Source organism: Myxine glutinosa, chromosome 9, assembly GCF_964187855.1.
Source record: "Myxine glutinosa chromosome 9, kmMyxGlut1.1, whole genome shotgun sequence".
NCBI classification, from domain to species: domain Eukaryota; kingdom Metazoa; phylum Chordata; class Myxini; order Myxiniformes; family Myxinidae; genus Myxine; species Myxine glutinosa.
Window position 1 is genome coordinate 46,255,191 of NC_136269.1, and position 25,904 is coordinate 46,281,094.

The 25,904-nt window shown below is 43.3% G+C and overlaps 1 protein-coding gene across 1 annotated transcript in view; it reads right to left on the bottom strand.

The window, feature by feature from the left end:
• Positions 1-25,904, bottom strand: part of TANGO6 (transport and golgi organization 6 homolog) — a gene marked incomplete in the record, with an annotated part of 435,716 nt that overhangs the window by 407,304 nt on the left and 2,508 nt on the right. The window contains 3 exon segments of the mRNA XM_078784327.1: positions 3,123-3,361; positions 3,848-4,116; positions 10,533-10,683. Of these exon segments, the coding sequence (XP_078640453.1) occupies positions 3,123-3,361; positions 3,848-4,116; positions 10,533-10,683 (659 nt within the window).

The following is a 25,904-nucleotide window of genomic DNA, read 5'->3' on the forward strand; positions in this document are numbered from 1 at the left end:
AGCGATCGATTGCAACTCTGCGTCGTGTCGTGGGCGTGGCCAACGTGACCTCATGCTCCCAGGTGATTGGCTAACTCGAGCTCGAGAGAGCCATAATGCGCTCCGTTATGGCAAAAAATATTGATCTAAAGATGAAAGAAAAAAAAATCTATGTGGTGTGAATGGCAATATTCCTCGCTGAAATGTGAAAAAACGCAATCGCTTTTCGCTCTGAAATACGTGCGAACGCGTAACTGAGTTAATGGCGGCAAGGAACATCACGTGATCGCTCTGAGCGAATCAGCGCGCTGCTCTGCCATTCCGGTCATAATATTCCTCGCTGAAATGCGCCGAGGTAAAAAAATATCAAGTATGTGAGACTCTCCGTTTAGGAGTCTATCGGTAACATTACACACACACACACACAAACTGTGTTTTATCCCCTCCCCCTCCCCCCTCCCACCCCTCTCCTCTCCCATCCCTCCCCCTCCCCCCCCTCCCCCCTCACCCCTCTCCTCCCCTCCCCCTCTCCTCCCCTCCCCCCTCCCCCCTCTCCTCCCCTCCCCCTCACGTTTATACACGGAATGCCGGGTACTTCCCCCCCCTCTTCTACCCTCCCCCCCTCTTCAATAGCTAGAGGCAGATTGTTTTTTTTAGATCAAAAGGTCAAAGGTCAAGGTTGCACAATATCATCAATTTCCATCTGATTGACTTGAAATTTGAGTATAATTTGCATATAGGGTCACTCAAGCCTATTGCTTTTGAGGTCAAAGGGTCAAGGTCGCCTAAAATCGTCAATTTTTTGTATTTTTATAGCTGTTTTCGTCATATCATGTTTAGTGTACGGAAGAAGAAGTCTTAACACAAAGTCGACGCAGACGGGCTTTGCATTTTCAGATGCTTCTGGTATATTTATTTGTTCTAATTCGTCTTCGTGTTTTCGTTAACATTGGTTAACAACATGACATGGTCCATGACATGGTTCACGAGACATTCATGGGAATATAAAAGAATGAAGGATTACATACACATGCATGTCCAGATTTATACCATCTCATCTGCAGTTATAACTATTCTCTTGCCCCTAGTACACAGAAACTCATTCGTTGCTCTTTTTCCCCGCCCGTTGAACTAACTTCCACATTCTCTTCAATCTCATTCTTCCCTGCAGGTCTTCAAGACGCTGTTCACCATCATCTCAGATCATCGCCAATATTCCGATCCAAAAACGTACGCTGCCCCGGCCGAAACCGCACCTGCAATAGTATCGCCATGCCCAAGGAGGGATTCTGACGAAGAGGCGTTCAGCCATAATCCCTCAGAGGGTATCTCTTTGCACTGTTGACTGCTCAGGCAGACACATGTGCCAAATGTCTGAACCGGCGGTTCCTCTCGTACTGAGTGGGCTTGCTGTCCCGCTGACAAAAGCATCAGTAGGGTGAATCGAACCTGTCTCATGATGGTCTAACACTAGCTCACGATCCCTGTTAGTGGGTGAACAATCCAATGCTTGGCAAATTCTGCTTCACAATGATAGGAAGAGCCGACATCGAAGGATTCACAAGCTACGTCGCTATGGACTCTTGGCCGCCACAAGCCAGTTATCGCTGTGGCAACTTTTCTGACACCTCTTGCTTAAAACCCTAAAGTCAAAAGGATTGTGAGGCCACACTTTCACGGTCTGTATTCATACTGAAAATCAAGAGCAAGCGAGCTTTCACCCTTTTGCTCTACAGGAGGTTTCCGTCCTCCATGAGCTCATCTTAGGACACCTGCAGTACCGTTTGACCAGGCGCATCAAAACCATGATAGTTTTGACCCTTGCTAAACCACCCCCGTCCCCCCTCCTCCTTTCAAATTTTCTCTCCTGAGAGACTCCTTCAGTACCCATCTTTTCCACCCTATGCATTCTCTCTGGCCCCCACACTAATTGTTTGTCCAAGTCTGCCTCTATCTTGCCCTTCAACTCTGATGTGGTGTCCCCCCTCCTCACCACACCCTGTTTCTGCTGTTGTGTCCTGATCTTTCAGTGTACTAGTTCTTCCATGAGATTTGACCTTGTATACAAAGAGGTATTTTATGAGCCTTGACATTGCGTATTAATACGATCATACACGATGAAGACCCAAAAAGACCCCACAGAAAGAAAGAACAGATCGTTTGAAATTGAATGTCGTGCTCCAATCTGCAACAGTAGGTCCATATCTTGGTATTCTATGCTCCTATTGGTTCACGAGTTATCAAACAGAGTGACCACTATATTCGTCATGGGTGTGTGTCTGTCTGTCCGCAGCATAACTACCCGATATCATCCGATCTTGATGAAACTTGGGTGGGAGGTTGATATCATGATCTAGTTGTGTCCTGCCTAGAGTGGGCATTGTGGGTGGAGCGACGCCCGAAAAAGGTGTCTTTTTAGGGGTAATCGAGTTCAAGCTACATCTTCTCCGAGGGAGTTGGTGGAATCTGACAGGGGTTTCGGTATTTGGTTAGGCCAATGTCATGTGTCTAGCCCCACGAAGCTCGATTTTTCATTTTCGCCCCAAGGTCAAGGTCACAAGGTCACGAAATTTAGAAAATTCGATTTTTGATGGTTTTATTACATTGTTCGCTTCCTGATAGGGTGAAATGTCGTACATGATCTTATATTATCACATACATCATGAAATACAAGTTTTCCAACAAATTTCAGAATCTTCGACCTTTGACCTTTTAAGGTCACAAAGGTCAAATTTTCAAAGTTGTCGGAATCGAACCGAATTTTCGGTATTGTGTAGCTAACCAAGCTCATAACTGATTATACATTCTTTTCTATCTCATTTCAAGGTCAGTAACCTTCGTTTTGACATTTCCGGGCCTGGCCTGTCCGGGCCTGTTTCGGTTATAGTCTGTCCTTTGTCATTGAATACCGCTCGCTCATGAACCATCGTAGTCTCCTGACTTGTTTATAATATATTCAGATCTGAATAGTAATTAGACAATTGTGTTTCATTGTTTTCAAATAACAGCAATAAAATAAAATTGTCAACCAAAAAACATGCATTGTTAGCACAATTATCAATCAGACAAAATTAGGTCATGATCTTTGGATGCCAATACAGCATCCGATTATTAGCTTCATTAATTGCTGGGCTCCAGCTTGCCTTGATTGGCGAGTAGCAGAGTTGAGTGAGTGCGGCCAAAAGGTCTCCGAGATGACGTGCCAGCACCAAACTTCCCAGCGAAGGATCTTCCGAAATAACGAGCATTCCCGAGCAGCAAACCACAAGTCTCAACTTGAAGATATTAGAATCACAGCTGCCCCATGCTGCAGCATTGGCAGCGGCCATTTTTTGAAGAAGAGGACCAAAGCCAGACCGACTGCTCAAAGGCACACCAACACCTATATGGCATTGCAGAAGAATTTTCAAATGTGGAAAAAGTTGGTGCAGAGTTAGAGGTGTTAATCATCAACTTCTCAGAAAAGTATATAATTCTTATATTTTGCGGTACCTAATGGCAAACACAGAAGATGTGATATATCGCCAAAACAGCAAGACGTCTTGAAAAGGAATTTAAAATAAAATCCCATGCCTCCGGTAATAGAAAGCTGTATATTTATATTGTATAAATGCCATTTCACTGTCAATGAGAACATTAAAATATGGCATTTGTGAAAATGATTTTCCACAGGAATGATGCCGAATACAGGGACTTTGTTGAGATTTTTTAAACGCAGAGATTATCTCCATATGCGGTTCTCAGTACTCATTTTTTGTCAACTTTAACCCAATGTTCTCAAAACAAAGTTGGAGGAACATATGGTATCACTTGGATGCAAACACTACATCTCACATACAACGGCCCTGGCCATCTGTGCATCGGTTACCAGAAAGGAGGTAAGGGCAGATGCCGAGAGCCGACACAAACTGCAAGGCCGCCCGCACAGTCTGCTGCTGGCCGACGCTCAGCACATCAGGGGGCAAGGAAGGCGCCGTCAGGGGGGTCGTCCTCGGGGAGGGGGCTTGTTTCCAAGATGTCCGAATGTCTTCCATGGCAAGTTTGAGACCGAGCAATAAGTGAAGGCATTTGATTGTAAACCGCCATGTTACATCGTCGCGTTCATGAGCAACAAAAAGGTGCTTTGACAACCTGACCCTGGGAATGAAAAATTACAAAAAGGATAACTATAAATTTTACATTCACTATACAATTAAGCCTTTGTGGTGACGTTTTATTGTCATTAAGCATAACATATTTGTAGGCTACGGCCATAAGTCTACGTCGAAAAGCTTGACAAAATATTTATGAAGTTGTCAGAAATTTGCAGCAATAGTCACAAATATGGATGGCGTCCCAAAATACTTGATATGATCTTTTCCTTCACATTTCTGTAATGGGATCATACACGACTTCATCATCATGCAATGAAGAATCTTAATCACGAAAGTAGACTTTAATGTTACTGTTAGCGGGCTATGTAAAAACAAAATTCAACTAGAAACCAATCGGAGATTGCAGACCCTTGCGAGGACCTGTTTTGGTTGTGTATTTTGTGTGGCAAATAAATGGAAGTTTTTACTAAATGAAAGGTCATTGATCGCAAATGAAGGGTCTAATTGGTCTAAAGGGCGAATGTCTGAATAGGTGTAAAGGTCAGAAGGTCTGAAAGGGTCAGAAGGTCTGAAAGGGTCAGAAGGTCTGAAAGGGTCAGAAGGTCTGAAAGGGTCAGAAAAGGTCGGGACGTTAGAAAAGGTCGGGACTTCAGAAAAGGCCGGGACGTCAGAAAAGGCCGGGACGTACGAAAAGGTCGGGACGTACGAAAAGGTCGGGACGTCCGAAAAGGTCGGGACGTCCGAAAAGGTCGGGACGTCCGAAAAGGTCGGGACGTCCGAAAAGGTCGGGACGTCCAAAAAGGTCGGGACGTCCAAAAAGGTCGGAAGTCCAAAAAGGTCGGAAGTCCAAAAAGGTCGGAAGTCCAAAAAGGTCAGAAGTCCAAAAAGGTCAGAAGGTCTGAAAAGGTCTAAATTGTGTAAAAGTCTTAAAATATCGAAAGAGGGTCTAAAGGTCAAAGGTGTCTAAATTATATTAAAAGGTCTGAAAGGTTTGAAAGCATAAAGGTCTGAAAACGTTCTGAAGGGGTTGAGAGGGGTCTAAAGAGTCAAAGGGGTCTAAATAGTGTAAAGGTCTGAAGTGGTCTAAAGCATCTAAAATAAGTTTAAAGTGCCGAAAGGGTCTTTAAAAGTCTAAAAAGGGTCTAAGCTCTAAGTGGTCTGAAGGGTACAAAGGAGGCTAAAGGGTCGAACCTCAAAAAGGTACGTTCCAATAATATGTAATTAATGGGCATAATTAATAGACATAGTCACCGTCCATTAATACGTAATTACCTCCGCCACCAAAGGTGGATGGAGGTTATGTTTTCACCCTGTCTGTCTGTTTGTCCGTTTGTCTGTCCGTTTGTGAACAAAATATCTCAAAAAGCTGTGGACGGATTCGGACGAAATTTGGCAAAGATGTAGCGTATGTGACAAGAACGAAATGATTAGATTTTGGTGAAGATCCGGATTCGGATCCGACTATGAGAATTTTAAAAGTGATTCTTCACCATTGGGTCATACATAGGGCCAAAAACGATTTTTTTTTTTTTTTTTTTTTTTTGTATACTGAATCGAGGCTCGTGAAAGAGCTAACATTTACTTCACAAACAAATCAACCAGACAAACAAAATATATAAAAATAGGGAGCGGAAGACAAGATGGGGAGAGAAGGGGTAGCACACAAACACAACATTTGAGAGCAGGGAGATGTGTGGAAGGGAGAGGGCTTGGGAGGAGGAGGCGTCGGAAGGGGGGGGGGGGGGGGGGGAGAAGTATAAAACACAAGGACACCAAGGACTTCCAGGGCAGAAGTTGGTATTTCAAAAAAGTGGAATTGGGGTGAAATTAGCGTGGGTAGAAAAGATCAAGGTTTTGGATGGGGGAAGATAAGAGATGGTGGTGAACAGCTGTTTTAAAGACCTGGAGGGTGCAGTGGGATTGAAGAGAGTGAGGGAGTTTGTTCCAGAGGCGGGAGAAAAGAGGAATGAAGGAGTGAAGGTGAGCAGAGAGTTTTGATTTTGGCAGTTTAACCATAAGAGGGTTGCAGGCAGATCTTGTGCGACCTGTAGGAATATTTGTGGGACAGAGCCCAGAGAGAGCTGGGGGGGGGGGGGGGGCAAGGCCAGAGAGGAGTCGGTAGAAGACGGAAAGACCACCAACCTGCCTGCGGTGAGTGAGTGAGAGGCCCTTGGAGTTAGCTTCATCGCGGGAGATTCCAATGATTCTGAATGCTTTGGTTTCAACAGTGTGACGACGAGCTAGGTGTGAGGCAGGAGCACCAGCCCAGAGGGGAGAGCAGTATTCCATTGAGCTGCGGATGAAAGCCTTGTATGTGGTGAGGAGCTCAGGTGTGCCAAGGAGGGACTTCGCACGACGAAGGATGCCCAGTCGGCGACTGGCTTTGGAGGCCAGATTTGAAATGTGGTTTTCCCAGGAAAGATCATGGCAGATAGTGAGACCCAAAAGCTTGAGTGACAGAACTTCTTGGAGAGGATTATTCAGAAAGTGGTTGGGAGGGTTGTCCAGTCGGTCTTTTCGGAGAGACATCGTAAGAGTGTGAGATTTATCAGGATTGAAAGACATGTTCCACTTGTTTGCCCAGTCTGTGATTTTGTCCAGGTCTGCAGAGAGTGAGGAGGCTGCAGACTGCCGATCTGAGGGATGAAGAATGGAGCGACAGAGAGTAGAGTCATCAGCAAAGAGATAGAGAGGATTTTCAAGAGAGTCAGAGAGATCATTGATGAAGACCAGAAAAAGCACAGGGCCCAGAACACTGCCTTGGGGAACTCCAGCCTGAACAGGAAGAGGAGATGAGAGAAACCCATTCAGGGTCACACGTTGACTATGACTAGAGAGGAAGTCCGCCAGCCATGCATGGAGATTTCCATGGATACCAAAAGAGGAGGGTTTGGTGAGCAGAGCAGGGTGCCAGACCGTATCGAAGGCACGTGATATGTCAAGGGAGACTGCTCTAATTTCCTGTTTGGCATCGAGGACCTCCATCCATTGTTGAGAAAGCAGAAGCAGCATGTCCAGAGTAGAGTGTCCAGGTCTGAAACCAAATTGATGATCAGAGATCAAGCCATTGGAGAAGAGGAAAGATTTCATATCTGAAGCAATGATGGATTCCATGACTTTGCTGATAATTGGGAGAAGGCTGATTGGTCTGTAGTTGCTGGGATCTGTTTTTGCACCTTTTTGTACAAAGCGGTGATGTTGGCAGATTTCCAAGCAGATGGAAGATGACCTTGAGCAAAAGAGAGGGTGAAGAGAACAGAGAGAGGGAGTGAAAGAGCGGAAGAACAGGATTTTAGGACCTGTGGGCTGATGCCATCAGGTCCAGTTGCAGAATCAGAGTCGAGGGTTGACAGAAACTTTTCCACCTTGTCAGGAGGAAAGGACACAGAGTCCAGGAGCAGCTGGGTACGACTGGGTACGGTGGGTACAGAGAGGGATGGGTTTGGGAAACAAGATTTAGAGGCAAACACAGAATTGAGGCATTCAGCTTTTTCACGTGCGGAGTCAGCCATGTGGCCGTTTGAGGTGAGGGAGGGGATGGAGGGGATGGAGGGGGAACAAACACCAGAAACAGATTTGACCAGATGCCACCAGGATTTGGAAGAGGGAGACAGATAAGAGAGTTCGGTCCTGAGAACGGAGAGATATTGTTTCCTGGCTCTCCTGAGGGTGGACACACACTTGTTTCGGGCTTTGTGAAAGGAAATGAGATTTCCTTCCGTTGGATTTGCTTTCCAGGAGACGAAAGCAAGTTGTTTCTGGGCAATAGCCTCACCACAAGATTCCGTGTACCATAGACGGGAGGAAGGGTATGACAACTGAAGACGAGATGGGATAAATCTGTGCATGAGAGAGAGCAATTTACTTTGGAAGAATTCCCAGGATGAGTTGATGTCAGAGGCGGTAGAGATGGGAGACCAGTCCAGATGATTGATAGCTGCTTGAAGACCGTGCCAGTTGGCCTGAGTGAAATGCCAGACTCGTCGACACTGAGGAGGCTCTCTGAGAATGGTCAGAGAGATGTCCACTTTAACAAGCACATGATCAGAAGAGCCGATTGGAGCAGAAGAAGAGCAGCAGACATTTTCAGGGAAGTTAGTCATAACCAAGTCCAGAAGAGAAGATGCTCCGTTGACTGAGATCCGGGTCGGGAAATTGACAGATTGTGTCAGTCCCAGTGAGTCACAGAAGTCCTTTGTTGAAGAGCCATGGCTGGTGAGAGAGGTACCCACACCCAGCCAACTGGCATGGTGACAGTTGAAATCACCACATATGAGGAAGAGAGAGTTGGGATGGGTAGATAGAAGTTTGTCCATATTATCAGACAGCGAGATGTAGATGGAGTCATCACTGTTTGGTGGACGGTACAACACACATATGAACAAAAGGTGGGAGCGAAGGGGAAGCCGTAGCCAAAGGTATTCCTGGGGGTGAGGTGGAGAGAGGGCAGTGCAGGGCGAGTGAGGAAGAGAGTTTTTTTCATAAAGATAGCAACCCCACATCCAGGACGAGGCTCAGGTCTATCATACCGGAGGAGGGAGTAACCTGGGAGAGATAGCAAGGAATCAGAGACATCATGAAGGAGGAAAGTTTCTGTTAAGCAGATCACGTCTGGTTTGTCAGAAGCAACCTGTATATCATACATACATAGCATACAAACATAGCAGGATATCTCAAAAGGTTGTGGACGGATTTGGATGAAACTTGGTGGACCGGCTGGGTGTCTGACAAGGATTTGATTCGATTTTGGTGAATATCTAAATATGGATTTGGATATGAGAATTATTTAATTACTAAAGTGATTCTTCACCATTGGGAGATAGGGCCAAAAACGATACATATATCTCAAAAAGTTATGGATGTATTTGGACGAAAATTGTTGGACAGGTTGTGTGTAATATATGACAAGGAAGAATGGATTCAATTTTGGTGAAGATCCGGATCCGGATCCAGCTAGTCGAATTTTAAAGTGATTCTTCACCATTGCTTGATATGGCCAACCGGGCGGAGGTACGCTCTCTACTGAGTGCCGTTCTAGTTAATAAATGTGCTCAAGTTCCAATGAAATGTAATACGGGACTTTAGAAATTATGCATTTCCGCCCCAATTGCTCGGCACACATGTGCAGAAACCCCCAGTAACAAAGTAAATTGTGGTGGCCTCGACATTTCTCATGCCTCCCAGATAAGGATTGTCGAATGAAACAACTAAACAAAAAAATTAAACTTTTAAAGAAGTCGAAATTACTTGTACAGGCGACAAAGGAATGTGCCTCTGCACAATGAAACAGTTGGAGAACTACCTGGTCAACTCATCCAAAGATTTGAGATGTTACAGTCCGTATTGCAAAAACTTCCTGCGATGTGCGCCTGTGAAAGGCCGAAGAGGGTGGGCTCTACCCAATCCTTCGTGCTTCTTAACACTGATGGGAAGGTCATATCTGGGGCTTGTCGATGCACAGGGTACGTTTAAAATGATGATATTTACTATGGATCATATTTGGGAGGGAGGGGTGGGGTGGTGGGTGTGTGGGATAGGAGTGGGAGTTGTATTGACTGTGAGTACAATTATAAATATATATTTTATGTTTGGTTCCAGGTCCACAAGAGAAGTTATACTCGATTTTTGCTTATATTGGTGAAAGGAAAAGCATCCATTCATGTGTGTTATAACCACAGCCACCGTTAGTTAATTGGTACTATTTAATTAACTGAGTTAGTTAATTAATTAACAGGAATTGGTACTAACCCAAATCCTCTCTTCTGTGGATATTTCTTTCATTCCTATATTTCCATGAGTCCGATTTTCATTCAGGAACACATTTATGGTTAACCATCTTTAAATAGCCACTTTTTCGTCTAAATACTGAAAATGATGTTGAAAAGACTATATGAATCAAAGATTTAGCGCGAGCAATGGCGGTTTAAAAGTGCTCATCGAGCAGAACCAAATCATTGTTAACACAAATACACAGCACATGCACAAAAGGCCTCGTTTAGCATTCATACATCATTTCAAAGTGCCATATTAATAGACGTAGTACTCACATTTCATAAGTATGTAATTAATAGACGGAGTCACATTACATTAGTACGTAATTAAAAGACGTATTCACATTGCATGAGTATGTAATTAATAAACGTTCAAACATTCCAATAGTATGTAATTAATAGACCTACTCGTGTCATGCGCGGACAAACAAACACACAAACGAACCCAAACGCAATAGCCTCTCCTCTGGCAAAGGTAATAAAAGTGTGGCCAGTAGAAACAAGCCTAACAATGAGATCAGTGTGATACTTCCAAAGGATTCATAACTGTTTTGTTCCCAAAGTTAACATCTCCAATACTTGCCAAACCATAGTGAGAATGCAAGCATGCATAAACCTTGAACTGAAAGCACTTGAGGATTCAAACTTTTTGGAATCCCACCACCCAGGTGCTTTTTGCAGAACCTACGCTTCAGAGCCTCCCGTCTTCAACCGATCTTCAAGTCGTCCAGCATCACGGAGCTGAGGGTCTTCTTTTAGCTGGTTGTTCAACCGGTCCAAGTTGACCTCAAGAGAGGTCGAAAGAGCGTCCGATGGGTCTGCACTACGACCGAGTGGCTCTGCAAGAAAATCAAGGTGCACTTTCAAGAATTAACACAGATACTCAGTTTATCTGTTTCGTCCACTCCAGAAAACTAACCGCATCAAAATAAAGTCCGGTGTGCAAAGCATGATAAAACAAATCACATTCGTCTTAATCAGTGCACATGCTACATTTACCCAAATGCATAAATGTAAAAGCAGAATGATGAAGTGCAAAAACAGCTTTATTCACGAGTATAAATTTTAGTAACGAGTGTAAGCGCATAATATTTTACATGCTTGTAACATTTTGATGCGAATACCAGATACAGAACTCACATTTAACGACCACACACCAACCACTTCCTCCTCCATCCCCTCCTCCCCTCCCGCTCCCATATAACACAACCAACGTCCATTTATCAATTTGATACCAAACCTAAACTAGACCGAAGTTGATGGTGCACCATTGCAAATCCCTACACTTCACGCCTAAAGCAAAGTTGCAAGATGGCAAAAAGTTTCACCAGGAATGACCCAAGATCAAATTTTGAGTTAAACACACTTTTGACCCCTGTGAACCTAATCCCCACCCTGGGGCATGAACCGGGAGTCAAATCCCAAAAAATCATTACATATTTCATGCGTGCCCCAAAGTTGATTTTTCTTCTTTTTTTTTTGTATACAGAGTCGAGGCTCGTGAAAGAGCTAACATTTATCAAACAAACAAATCAAACAAACAAGCAAACAAAGTATATAAAAAGGGGAGCGGTCGACAAGATGGGGAGAGAAGGGGAGGAAGCACACAAACACAACATTTGAGAGCAGGGACATCGGGAGATGTGTGGGAGGGAGAGGGCCTGGGGGGAGGAAGGATAGGTATAAAACGCAAGGACACCAAGGACTTCCAGGAAAGAAGTCGGCACCTCGAAAAAGTGGATTTGGGGTGAAATTAGCGGGGGTAGAAAAGATCAAGGTTTTGGATTGGGGAAGATGGTGGTGAACAGCCGTTTTAAAGACCTGGAGGGAGGAGTGGGATTTAAGAGAGTGAGGGAGTTTGTTCCAGAGGTGGGAGAAAAGAGGAATGAAGGAGTGAAGGTGAGCAGAGAATCTTGATTTTGGCAAATCATATACAAAATTACAGATACAAAGTTTCATTATAAAGTGTTTTCAAATGTGCCCATAATTGCATTTTTGGAATTTGACCTTTTGACCATGCCCCAGAGGACAGGGTCAAACTGACAATGTTCTCGCACCTTCTTGCCACGTGGTGATCATAACTACCAAGTTTGGTGAATTTCTTCACAACCATTTAGGAGATAGTACAAAGGAGGGACAGACGGACAGACTAAAAAATGCCCCCTCCCCCACCCTCTGCCATCTTATCTTTTTTTTTTTTTTAAGCGTGGGGATAAATATTCCGAATGATATTTAGTGTCTTAAAGTATCTTGCTGCAGTCTTACAACTTGATCATATTGTTCAAGAAGTGTTTTGAGATTTACAAGAAAACCTCAGCGAGCAGGAAGTATTTGAGTGAAGCACCTCTATGTGCTATAACAGCCATTTTTATGATTAATCTACACAACAGTAACTAACATATAACACGACTAATTTGTAACATGACTAATCTACATAACATTTTCTGACTTCTGTTACTTCCTATTTCCTGTGTCTTCGATGTTTTCTTGTTATTTTATATTTATTTATTTATATTTATTTTGTTTCGCTTAATCCTTATCTTTTCCTAACCTTCCCTTAGCCCTTTACCTAGAGTGGATTGATGCCTTTTTTGGATGATTTCCATCAAACAAACAAAAACAACAGATTGAAGGAGCTGGGCTCCAACGCGAGTTGAAAGAATTGACGCGACCAAAGATGGAAATTCGTCCGAGTAGGTTTAATAAATGTATCACACTCGGGTACCCTGAAAAGCCCGTTTATCGGGCAGCAATATATATACACATTTATGTCGGGAAGTTTGCCCGGCAAAAGCTATACCGGGCATGCCCGGGTGTCAAGGGCGAGCCTTGGAAAGGCGAGTCTGGACCTGCCCGGGCGTGTTTGGCTGCGGCCTGGCAAGTCGAGGCTGGGCGTGCCCGGGCGCTCTGGACGAGCACTGGAAAGGCGATAGCGGGCATGCCCGGACGCTCTGGGCGAGCCCTGGAAAGGCGATAGCGGGCATGCCCGGACGCTCTGGGCGAGCCCTGGAAAGGCGATAGCGGGCATGCCCGGACGCTCTGGGCGAGCCCTGGAAAGACGAGACCGGGCGTGCCCGGGAGGTTCGGGCGTGCCCGGGAACAGTGAGTCCGGGCATGCCCGGGAGAGGTGCGTCTGGCCGTGTTCTGGCCGGTGCAAGGCGATTGTGTGCATCCAGCAGTAACCGCTACAAGATAGCTGTTATATATAATGAAGATACAACTTCCAAAAAACACTGCAGACTCTCATAAAAACAAGTGTTTGAGATTTCCATAATCATCATCATCATCATCATCATGTACCATGGCCTATGCAGAGTGTTGGAGCTGCTGAAGCAGATATTAGAGCTACAATCCTGGTCATGTCACCAATCCGACTCAGGTCAGAGCAGGAATTTGAAATTTGTTCAGGACACCGGCGATAACTCACCTCCTTTTCACATAAAATGAGGTGGGATCTTTAATATATACTCATGCTGGCATAAGGAACCCCAGTTTAAAGTCCATCCGAGGGATGTCACACACATTTATGAATCACCCGACCTGTGAAATACCATGATGGCCGAGATTCTAACCCAGGCTAGAATGCTTAGAGGTGAGTATTACTATTGTGAAAATATAATTACTACTAGAACGGCACTCGGTAGCGAGCATGCGTCCGCTAGACTGAACATTTTATGCTTTGTATCCTACTGATAGGCCGGATCTGCATCAGGACCTGGACCAAAATCGAATTGGCTTGCTCATGTCAACTACCCAACTCATCCACCAAATTTTGTTTGAACCCGTCCACAACTTTTTGAAATATCGTGTTATATATTGTTTTTGGCTCAATCCCCCAATGTTGAAGAATCACTTTGCAGATTCTAGGATGAGGATCTGAATCCTCACCAGAATCTAAACAATTCATCCTTGTCACACACCAAACCTGACCACCAAGTTTTGTCCAAATCCATCCATAACTGCCTCACTTCTTGCTCAGCTTGATGCTGTAGAAACCAAGGCCTTTAAGATTAATGGAATCTCCTGTGATGAAGCTGAGTATATGAAGCTGTGATGAAGCTGAGTATTTTTCCATTGCATACATGCGGTCTCTCTGTCTTCTACCACTGCTTTTCCAGTCTTGCACCTTCTCTTTCCGTGCTTTGTGCTCTCCCACCCACCTACCCTATCCCCCAAGGTTTCTGCAGGGCTCACATGTTTCACCATCAACCCCTCTCTGGTGAAACTACCTAAGTCCAGGTGGATACTGCTCACCTCCACTCATTTGTTCCTCTTTTTCCCACCTGTGAAATCAACATCCACATCCTTTTCAATCTCATTCTTCCCTCCAGATCTTCAAGAAAGTTGTTCACCATCATGTCAGATCATCCCCAATCCAAAACAATGATGTGTTCTACTCTTTGAGTTAAAAACACTTTTGACTCCAGGTTGTTGTGACATGGTTGTGAATGTTCCCAGCTTGTTGTGACAAGGTTGTGAATGCTTCCAGTGCTGAGAATTAAACCTGAACAGGTTTCTACTCAATACAGCACTTTTGAAACGATGCAATCCGCCCCAGAATGCTCCGCACGCATGCCAAGATAATGCGAAGTTGTATCATGAGTGCAAGATGAGGATCATTCGGTAAAAAAGCTCATAAAGCTTCTAAAATAAGTTGAAAAAACTTGGAAAAGCACCGGAGAGAAAGGGTTGAGCATCTGCACAACGAAACAGGTAATCTCTAACTCCTCCCCAAACCCCACAAACGTGACAATATTATAGCTCAGTCATAAAATTAACGCAGTGTGTGATATTGGCACACGCGATGACGCATATACAGTATCGATTTCGGTAATCGGCCTGGTGTTGGCTTAGCGGTTAGGGTGGGATCCCGGCTTGGGATCCTAGGATCCTGGGTTCGAATCCCGGTCGATCGCTGAATTAACGCCAGGGGGGTTGACTCAGCCTGTCATCCTTCCGAGGTCGGCAAATTGAGTACCAGCTTGCTGGGATGAATGATCCCGGTGTGTACCCCGGTTTAGAATAGGTACACTGTATCCCTGCGCAGCGTAAGAGCGTGACCAAGGGTTGGCGTCAGGAAGGGCATCCAGCAATAAAAACATTGCCTCAAACAGGGAACCATGATTGTCATGGGGCCCGCAAGGCTAACCCAAGCTCTAGCGGGAAAATGGCCTTAAAACGATCATTCATTCATTCATTCATAATCGGCACAGACCCCCTAGCGAGCAGCTACTGTTTATCTCACACGATGGCGACTATAGTAGCACCAATAATCACCTTTTTCGAGGACCACAACCGTGGTGCTAATGATAACTTCCAATGGGTTTTATAGAGAGTTTTGCAGGCAATTTTTTAAAAAGAAATCTATTTAATTCCATGATAGTTTGTTCAAACTGAGGAATCCTTTGTATATTATAGGTAATGCATTAACGAGGTAATTGGGGTCCATTGTACTGAGCTAACACTCTAATAGGGTAATTAGTGATGTGGTGGGAGGAGGGTGGTTTGGGATGTGGATGAAAAGGGAGATGGCGCAGGGAGTTTGAAGAGGATGGTGTGCAGTGGGGATAGGGTGGCCATTGCCCCGGACCACATTATTTTCAAAGTATTCCCAAACAGGGCTATTTCCCCCATGATGAGAACAGTTATTTTATGTCCAACTATATTGTAGCAAAAACGATTTTGTTTTAAAGCGAGATCAGATGATGTACACAACACGAGTTGTGCTAGACCGTATATTGGTAATCGGCACTGGACTGTATCACTGATGCTGTATTGGTAATGGACACAGGCCGATATCACTGTGTCGGTAATCAGCATCGGCTTTAAAAGCACACCCGATTAATTTAAAATAACCAATTCCATTTAAAAACAGCCACGGTGAGAAAAGGAAAATGTGATCGCTTGGACGGTCCTGAGGGTTAAAAGTGAAAACCTACTGTACCTACTTCCTGGTACACCTCGACGTCATACGTTCCACTGTACCATATGTAGCCGAGTGTATCAAATCCCCCCTTTCAAAGCAAAACTCCCCCAAAAAAACACATTAAAGGCGATTATTGGCGCTACTATTGTCGTCATCGTGTGAGATAAACTACAGCTGCTCGCTACGGGGGTCTGTGCTGATAACAGAGTCTGATATGCAACAATGGATGGAGGTCCTCAAGGCCAAACAGGAAATCAGAGCCGTCTCCCTTGACATATCTCGTGCCTTCGATATGGTCTGGCCCCCGGCCCTGCTCACCAAACTCTCCTCCTATGGTATCCATGGGAATCTCCACGCATGGCTTGCGGACTTCCTCTCTGTTCGTAGCCAACGTGTGGCCCTGAATGGAATTCTCTCATCTCCCCTTCCAGTTCAGCCTGGAGTTTCTCAAATCAGTGTTCTGTGCGCTGTGCTTTTTTTTTGGTCTTCATCAATGATCTTTCCAACTCTCTGGAAAATCCTCTCTATCTCTTTGCTGATGACTCCACTCTCTGCCGCTCCACATCTCAACCCTCAGATTGGCAGGCAGCAGCCTCCTCACTCTCTACAGACCTGGACAAAATCACAAACTGGTCAAAAAAGTGGAACATGCTTCAATCCTGACAAATTACACATTCTCACTATTAGTCAGGTTCACTATGTTTTTTCGTTCAAAATTTTGGTAGATTAGCAAAACTATACATTTTTGGAATATTCAGAGCATGAGGAATCCAAAAATTAATGTTTACATTTGCGTAGACACCTTTGCGAAAATGACACTCAGGAAGGTGATGAAGATCTGTAAAAGCATATTCCTGAACGGTATAGACCTCGTATATCCTGTGTATAGGACTTATAGTTCAATCTGATACTACCTATAACTTCCTATAACAACCTATAACTTCAAAGGACTTGCAATATCATGTATTATGTAATACAGTTATATCACAAATATAAAGACAATGGTTTTCAATTACCTTTGTTTGTTGCTTTTCTATAATCCTGAGCACTATTTTGAGGCCTTTATTGGATTCCTTGACCCAGAAAACATAGGATTAGCATATTTAATTAAGTCTCTAGGTTGACTAGAAGCCGAGATCGCGCAAAATATGTATTTTATGGCGGCCATTTTCAAAATCCAAAATGGCGGCCATGCAGGTGTCGGTGCAAATGCCAACATTGATTTTCAGATTCTCCATGCTCTGAAGATTCCAAAAATGTACAGGTTTGCTAATCTCCCAAAATTTTGAACGAAATTATATATGTTAACATACTTCATTCCTGAAACTTCATTCCTGTAATCCGACTTCATTCCTGAAATTCCTAGTAGTGTCAATTTGTTGCTTTCACCCATGCAATTTGTTTTATACCGTGTACCCCATCCCTCCCCCCCCCCCTCCCCCCCCTCCACCCCCCAGCCCTCTTCCTTCCACAGATCTCCCGACGTCCCTGTTCTCCACTGTTGTACTTGTGTGCTTCCCTCTCTCTCTCCCCATCTTGTCTCCCCCCTTCCCCCCCCCCCCCCCCCCATTATTGTTTTATGTGTCCATTTATGTTTTTTGTGTTTTATGTGCTTATGTTCGTTTAATGTGCTAGCTCTTACACGAGCCTCGATCTTGTGTACAAAAAAAAAAATCATATATTTAAGGATTGCCAATACCTTTCGTCGATTTGTTGGTGATATACTGATATATCTGTAGATATACCGATTTTTTTTCAGTATATCAGTATATTCAAACTTCCATTACCGGTATATTGATATCAATAATTATACCGACATCTTGATATATCACCGAACCCTGGTGTGTACAATCACAACCGTGTACGAGTATGTATGTATAATCCGTATTCATGTGTGTGCATGTAATATATATAATCAGTGGTTCAGTCCTGCCGGAGTGCACCGGAGCAGCGCTCTGGCACCTCAATCCATCCAAGGCGGAGCTTAGCTATGCAACAGTTTTGCCGAATACAACAAGGTCCAGATGCGAGACTAACCTTCCAACCATTTTATGTCCAGATTAGTGAATTATATTACGTTTACAAAAAGTATTTACGCCCTAGAAGACGTGAAGGCATGGAAAACTTTGGATGCCTTCAACCAGTTGAAGTTTGGGTGAATCGGTGATGTGGCTGTTTTTGTGAAGATTAGCTACCATGTAATGTGCAAAGGTAGGTCCATAGCTCAATACATCCATGACACAGACCCACGATGGCAGGGCAGATAAGCATGATGGTATATCTGTTAACATCATGCCTGTTTGCTCTGCCATCTCCTTCAATACCCTCGGATGTTTATCCGACTCCAAAGATTTATCTTCTTTTGACAACTCAAAGAAAGACACCACGTAATGTGAAAGACAACTAAAGAACTAATACCGGAAGACGGGATGCCCAGTTTAACGTCCATCCGAGGGATGGTACACACATTGATGCATCCATGAAAAGGCGACGTATTATTCTGGTATTAAGAAATTTTGGATCATTGATAATTCCAAACCTGGATTCGACAGCATCCACAACATTAATAACAAGGGTAAGGCTAAATGTTTATAAACTAATTATTTTTCTGTATTATACACAAACATTCCATGACAAGCTCGTAGCCGCATTGGACAGAGCGATAGATAAAGCATTTGCAGGAGGTAATGAAGTATACATGACAGTCTATCAAAGCAAACTGATGTGTAATATGTGGAATATTCATAGAGTTTTTCAACAAGACCGATAGTCTAACAACGGTGTAGCCGAGCTTGTTTGATACTTTAGTTAAAGAGGATAGTATGACCTGGGTGGGGATACCAGTTAGCAAATAATGTAAGTATTTGACTTCAGGCATGGACAGCCAGTTCGTGAATGACTTGGGTCAAAAAAACGGCAAATGGCAAACGATGCACCAATAAATTCCACATTCCTGTGCCACCTTCAGTCGAACGACAGGCATTTACAGCACGTTTACTATATTTTCATTCCAAACAGCATCATTCATCATTCCAAACATAAATTAATACTATGGTATTAATATATCAAAATATAATGTTAAATCACAATTGTATTGAGATATTATGAAACCAGCGAACCGTTATCATCTGTTTTACTTCCGGATTCGACAGCAAGATCCGTGTCGATCGCATTTCAAAATCATAATTGCATTGAGGAATTTCTGAAACCTCCTACCACTGAAGTGGCGACCCAATTATGACAGCCGCTGGGGCCCCAAGACATTCCACAGGTTACAAGCGTTACGCCTAGGTCCCCCGTCGGTGAAGTGATGCGAGTTTACAAAGTGGAAGACGCAAGGCGGCCATCTTGGATTTTGACGTGGCGACCCAATTTTCAATAGCGTTCTCCCTTATGCGTAGATACACCCACACACCAGATTAGAAGTTAGTAGTTCGTTTATTTTTCAAGATATTTCGCTCACAAGGTTCAGACATATATATATGGTCGTGGCCATCTTGGATTTTGACGTGGCGACCCAATTTTCAATAGCGTTCTTCCTTATGCCGAGATACACACACACACCAGATTATAAGTTGGTACTTCGCTTATTTTTCAAGATATTCCGCTCACAAGGTTCAGACATACATGGCGGTCGCCATCTTGGATTTTGACGTGGCGACCCAATTTTCAATAGCATTCTTCCTTATGCGTAGATACACCCACAAACCAGATTAGAAGTTAGTAGTTCGTTTATTTTTCGAGATATTTCGCTCACAAGGTTCAGACATATATATGGTGGCGACCGTTTTGGATTTTGACGTGGCGACCCAATTTTCAATAGCGTTCTTCCTTATGCAGAGATACAACCACACACCAGATTAGACGTTGGTACTTTGCTTATTTTTCAAGATATTCCGCTCACAAGGTTCAGACATACATGGCGGTGGCCATCTTGGATTTTGACGTGGCGACCCAATTATCAATAGCGTTCTTCCTTATGCATAGATTCACCCACACACCAGATTAGAAGCTGGCAGTTCGTTTATTTTTCAAGATATTCCGCTCACAAGGTTCAGACATACATGGCGGTCGCCATCTTGGATTTTGACGTGGCGACCCAATTTTCAATAGCATTCTTCCTTATGCGTAGATACACCCACAAACCAGATTAGAAGTTAGTAGTTCGTTTATTTTTCGAGATATTTCGCTCACAAGGTTCAGACATATATATGGTGGCGACCGTTTTGGATTTTGACGTGGCGACCCAATTTTCAATAGCGTTCTTCCTTATGCCGAGATACAACCACACACCAGATTAGACGTTGGTACTTTGCTTATTTTTCAAGATATTCTGCTCACAAGGTTCAGACATACATGGCGGTGGCCACCTTGGATTTTGACGTGGCGACCCAATTATCAATAGCGTTCTTCCTTATGCGTAGATTCACCCACACACCAGATTAGAAGCTGGCAGTGCGTTTATTTTTCAAGATATTCTGCTCACAAGGTTCAGACATACATGGCGGCGGCCATCTTGGATTTTGACGTGGGTTGCAGCCACACACCAAATTAGAATTCGGTCCTTCGCTTACACATGCACACACATACGCACGCGCGCCCGCACGCACGGACGGACGGACGGACTCACACACGGACGGAGGGGAAAACCATAGTCCCCTTTTCGCTCCGCGGTGTGACGGGGGACAATTAGGTTTACTCTCCATGAAATGGAGAGTAACCTATTATTATTCCCAAAGTTTTTCTTATTATTCTTCCACCCTATTTTGCACCTCCGAAAACTTCATAATTAAGTTACTCAGCAACCGCTGGTCGGATTGACAGGAAATTTTCAACAAATGATCGGCTTGGCTCGTATAATTTTTTAATGCTAATTATGACGTCATGGGTCACGTGGTATGGGCGCCATCTTGTAAAACACCTTCAACTTTGCCCCTCTATAACTCGGAAACGGCTCAATGGAAAAATTTGAGTAATGCCTCATTCTAAAGAACTCTGCAATGGGAATAAAAAACATGTTTATTTAGTATATTAAAAATGCGAACGTTAAGAGGTTAGAATTCGTCAAACACATATTTGCTCCCATGAAAATGATATTTTTTCCCAGATCCTTTGTTAAAAAAAACTCAGAATGCAAAAAAATTCGAAGTCATACGTCACATGGTTCGGCCGCCATATTGTTTTTCGTGAAAAACACGAAAACCCCTTTTTCTCCGCAACAGCTGAACAGATCGAGCCCAAACATGGCATGCATAATCGCATACCCATGACAAACAAAAAAGTCAGCGAGCAAAAAAGGCATCACGTTTTTAAGCATAAACTAAAAATGCTATCTTCTCCATAATTTGTGAAGATATCGAGTGGAAACTTTACACAAATGTTCCCCATGTGGGGAGGTTTCAATCATACTTGAGACGTTTTGATAAGTCACATGGTTTGGCCGCAATAAATAATTGAAGGAGAATCCTAAAAAGCGTCTAACTCTTGAACCACTGCATTGATCGACTTGAATTATTAATGCAATGTCGCTCTCATCAAGTGGAACAAGTGTGTAAAGTTTCTACTTAAGTGGTTGTACGGTCTTGAAGCGAGAAGTCTTTATTGTTGAAAGAAGAGGCAACGCAACATTTTTCTTACCAGGCCATTTTAATGCCACTCTACTGCCATTTTAATGAGTAATTTCCTTTAAAAACCATTTTCTCTGCAATAATTGGACCGATTCAGAGCAAATTTTCACCATAGGAGGGACTCGGTCTGTAGAATATTTTAATAGTAATTATGACGTCACAAGTCACGTGGGTCGGCCGCCATATTGTTTTGAGTGAAAAACACTAAAATCCAATTTTCTCCAAAACGCCTGAACAGATCGAGGCCAAACTTTGCAGGCAGAATCACATACCCACGACGAACAAAAAAGTCATGACGTCATGCATCACATGGTTTCAGAGTTATGACGTTTTTAAGCATAAACGTTTAAAACCTAGCTCCTCCCTCATTTTTGATCCAATGGAGGGGAAACATCACAGATGTGTTCAGCATATCAGTCTACTATAACATCCTTTTGGAATTTGCGACAGGTCACGTGGTTTGGCAGATATCGTTAATTAAACGCAAATAATAAAAACATTTATATCTCTTGAACCGCTTCATTGATCGACGTGAAACTTCATACTGTAGTAGAAATCATGAAGAGTAACAAGAGTGCAAAATTTCAAGATGATTGGATGTACGGTCTGGAAGCTAGACGTGGTTATTGCGTGAAGAAGAAGAGTCTTCGAGCATAGACGATTAATTTATTTATCACATGTAGAGACTGAAGGCATCGTTAGACACGATCTCACGCGGTAATTTTAACCTCAAATAAAATTCAAATTTGAGATTTGTCAATAGCTGAGGTATATTAACAAACGACTAAAAGAGATTTGGCCAAATTCTGACTTTTTTTTAAAACTCGATCGCATTTGACACAGAGTTGTGAATGGCTGAGGAAGAAGAAACCTCGCATTGGCTTCCGAGACCAAATGAATAATTCTGGCTCTGCAATTTTCAGGTATATTTTCTTTTAAAAAATCGCTTTCTCTGCAGTCTTTGCACAGATTGACATGAAATTTTCACCATAGGTGCGCCTGGGCATGAAGAATATTTTGAGGATAATTATGACGTCACAGGTCACATGGTACGGCCGCCATCTTGAGAAAACCGAAAATTTTCGTGTCCGCCACAACATCTCAATATCTCCAAAAGCGCTGAGTAGAAAAGATCGAGACATATCTCATTGCAAAGAACTATCCATGGAGAATAAGCATTGTGAATTATGTCATATGTGCCTCCATTATGACGTCATAATTCAACAAGTACAAAACTTCATCCGATCAGGATGAAATTTTTTGAGCATCATCTCGTGATAAATTGATGGAGAAAAATAATAATAATGTGAAAGCGGGGTTGTTGTAAAGTGTGGGGATGTGTGTGTGTGTGTGTGTGTGTGTGTGTGTGTGTGTGTGTGTGTGTGTGTGTGTGTGTGTGTGTGTGAGTGTGCGTATGTGGATGCGTGTGTGTGGGGGGGGAGGGGTGGGGGTGTGTGTATGTGTGTGTGAGGGGGGGATGTGTGTGTGTATGTGGGTTGGGGGGAGGGTGATGTGTGTATGTGTGTGTGTGTGTGTGTATGTGGGGGGTGGGGGGGGGAGTGAGTGGATGTGTGTGTGTGTGTGTGGGGGGGGGGGAGGCAGGGTGTGGGGGGGGATGTGGGTGTGTGTATGTGTGTATGTGCGTTTGAGTTGTTAGGGTCCGCTCATCGGAGGGGGGTGGGGGGAGGGTGATGTGTGGATGTGTGTGTGTGTGTGTGTGTGTGTATGTGGGGGGGGGGGGGAGTGAGTGGATGTGTGTGTGTGTGTGTGTGTGAGGGGGGGGGTGTGGGGCAGGGGTGTGGGGGGGATGTGGGTGTGTGTATGTGTGTATGTGCATTTGAGTGTTTGTGTGTATGTGTGTTTGAGTGTTTGTGTGTATGTGTGTATGAGTGTGTGTGTGTGTGTGTGTGTGGGGGGGGGGGGGAATGTGTGTGTGTGTGTGTGTGTGTGTGTGTGTGTGTGTAGAAACTTTAGGTGGAGAAACTATGTTTGAGGTTTACAATTGAAATAAAGTTGAATATGGGATGTTGTAAAATTAACATCATTTACAACAATCTTTAAATTATTTAAGTTTAGGAACAACCGATACTGTACAATTAATTAAGTGTGTGTGTGTGTGTGTGTGTGTGTGTGTGTGTGTGTGTGTGTGTGTGTGTGTGTGTGTGTGTCTGTGTGTCTGTGAATGAAAGAGAGGGATAGAATTGTAAGGAACAGAAATGAAAAAACGAGATGTGTGTGTGTTTGTGTGTATCGGGGTTGTATCCAAGGGGGTTGTGTCAAAGCATGTCCAATGAAAGTGGGGTTGTATCAAAAGTGGGGTTGTATGAAAGCGGGAAGGCGCAATAAACCAGTCATGACTGCCAGCAGTTATAAAGTGGCAGTTCTAGTTATATTTATTTTTAGTAAAATATGCAACTGTCATGGTTACTAAAGGCATCCCCCTGTCATGTGACCAGATCCTCAGTTCTGATTGGTGGACATTTGTGTGAAACAGACAAACATTGTTCTCGATGGCATTGCCCTATGGGAAAAAATAAACTTACACCATTAACATTACACCTAATTTGTGTCAAGTTCTGTGAAACGAGATTGATATGAAAACATTCATGTTGTCTTTGTTGCTAAATTTATTCTGGTTTCTTCAAACAAATCGCGATTTTAGTCCGCGATGTTCTTACCTCGTACCAACGCACTTCCGAGTGTATGCACATGCGCATGCGCTATTCAAAAAGGCACCCCAACAACAAGAACAACAACGCGGTCCTCTCATAGAGCTGCTCGTCGCAGCTAAAAAGGGCACCACCTGCTTGGACTCAAAGGTCGTTTTTTGCCAAAAGTCCCATTTTGGAATAAGAATGAACAAGGTATACAATCACATATATATATATATATATATATTATATATATATATATATATATATATATATATAATATATATATATATATACACAAAGAATTAAGTTAAGCACCCCTACACAACGAATTAAGGTAAGCACCCCCTAATATATATTCTTTGTGTATATGTATACATTGGCATATATTCTAAGGTATGTGAGATCAAATAATGATTGGTATGACATTAGCAATTATCCATTGATGAAAGTGAGTGATCAAAGTGAAAAAAAGTGATTGGTTGAGTCAGTGATCCGATCACGTGGGTCCTACACACGTTATTGACGCAAAGATCGCTAGAGGTCTTCTCAGAACAATGACTGTACGTTAGAAAACATAAACGTCATCCACACTGTCCGTGATGGACCTATAGCTCCATACTTAAATTGAGGTGAAAATATGCCTAAAATTCCCAAAAAATTTCACCTTAAATTATTCAGAATAAAATATTGAAAACGGCATGATTGTTATGTTTTTATGTGACCATAATATCACTTCTCCAGAAAATATAGCAATATCATGGGTATATTACACTGTTTTGACGACAACAAACTTGTAATGTGCGAGGTTGTAAAAAAACGGGGGGGGGTGCTTAACTTAATTCTTTGTGTATCAATGCTGTAAGGAGTGGGAATCAGGGAGAGCAGGGGTAAATGCTGCCGTTCATGTTGGGTTGTACATCAAAGTAAGATTTAGCTCGATTGACAATTTCCCCCTCATCCCAATCCGATTTTAAATTGATAATTTCATATCGGGATTAAGATTTTCTATAAAACTGTGATAGACTATAGTCGATTCAAAACACGATTAAATCAGACAAGAACGATAGCTCACCGGCGTTAAATCGAGTCATCAAACGGAAGTCCGCTGTGCTGTTACAGATCGAGAAAAAATATTTATTTTAAAAAAAAATGACTGGCAAACCGGATTTCATTGCAAAATAGTCGTCTCGTCTCGAGTTGTCATGGCGAAATTGATTTGATTCACAGTACTGTAGTCTGTACACAATTTTGGCTTCAGCAATTTAAAACAACATAATACGTTAGAGAGCTTTGTAAGCGAACCTCTATGGTAATTGCATGTACTAGGGCATGCCCGTACTATATATATGCCCGTACTATATATCTATCTAAAATTATATCCCCCCCCCTCTATTTACATGAAATGGTTTGGTTCATTCGCAACGCCAAAGCGAACGGCGAACGGCTTGCGAGTACAGTGACAATCCCCCCCCTCTATTTACATGAATGGTTTGGTCCATTCGCAACGACCACAGAACCCCCCCCTCATGCAATGGTTTGGTCCAAAGCGAACGGCTTCCGGAGTTTGGTAAAGCAATCGCCATCGCGTGCACAAACGCGCAGGAAAGCGAATGAATCGCAAATTCGTTTTTATTAGTGATACGAATTGAATTGGGAGAAATTGGGAGATGAATGAATTGGAGAAATAATGCGCATAAGAAATCGAATTACGTACCGTAATGGCGGTCAGCTCGTAACGCGCTCAGCTCCGCTCGTCTCACATCGGCCACGCCTACGCAACAAAGCGTTCTGTGATTGGATGCCGGAAAGCGTGCTGCCGGACAGTCGTCACTGTCCGGAAGTTCGCAAATCGC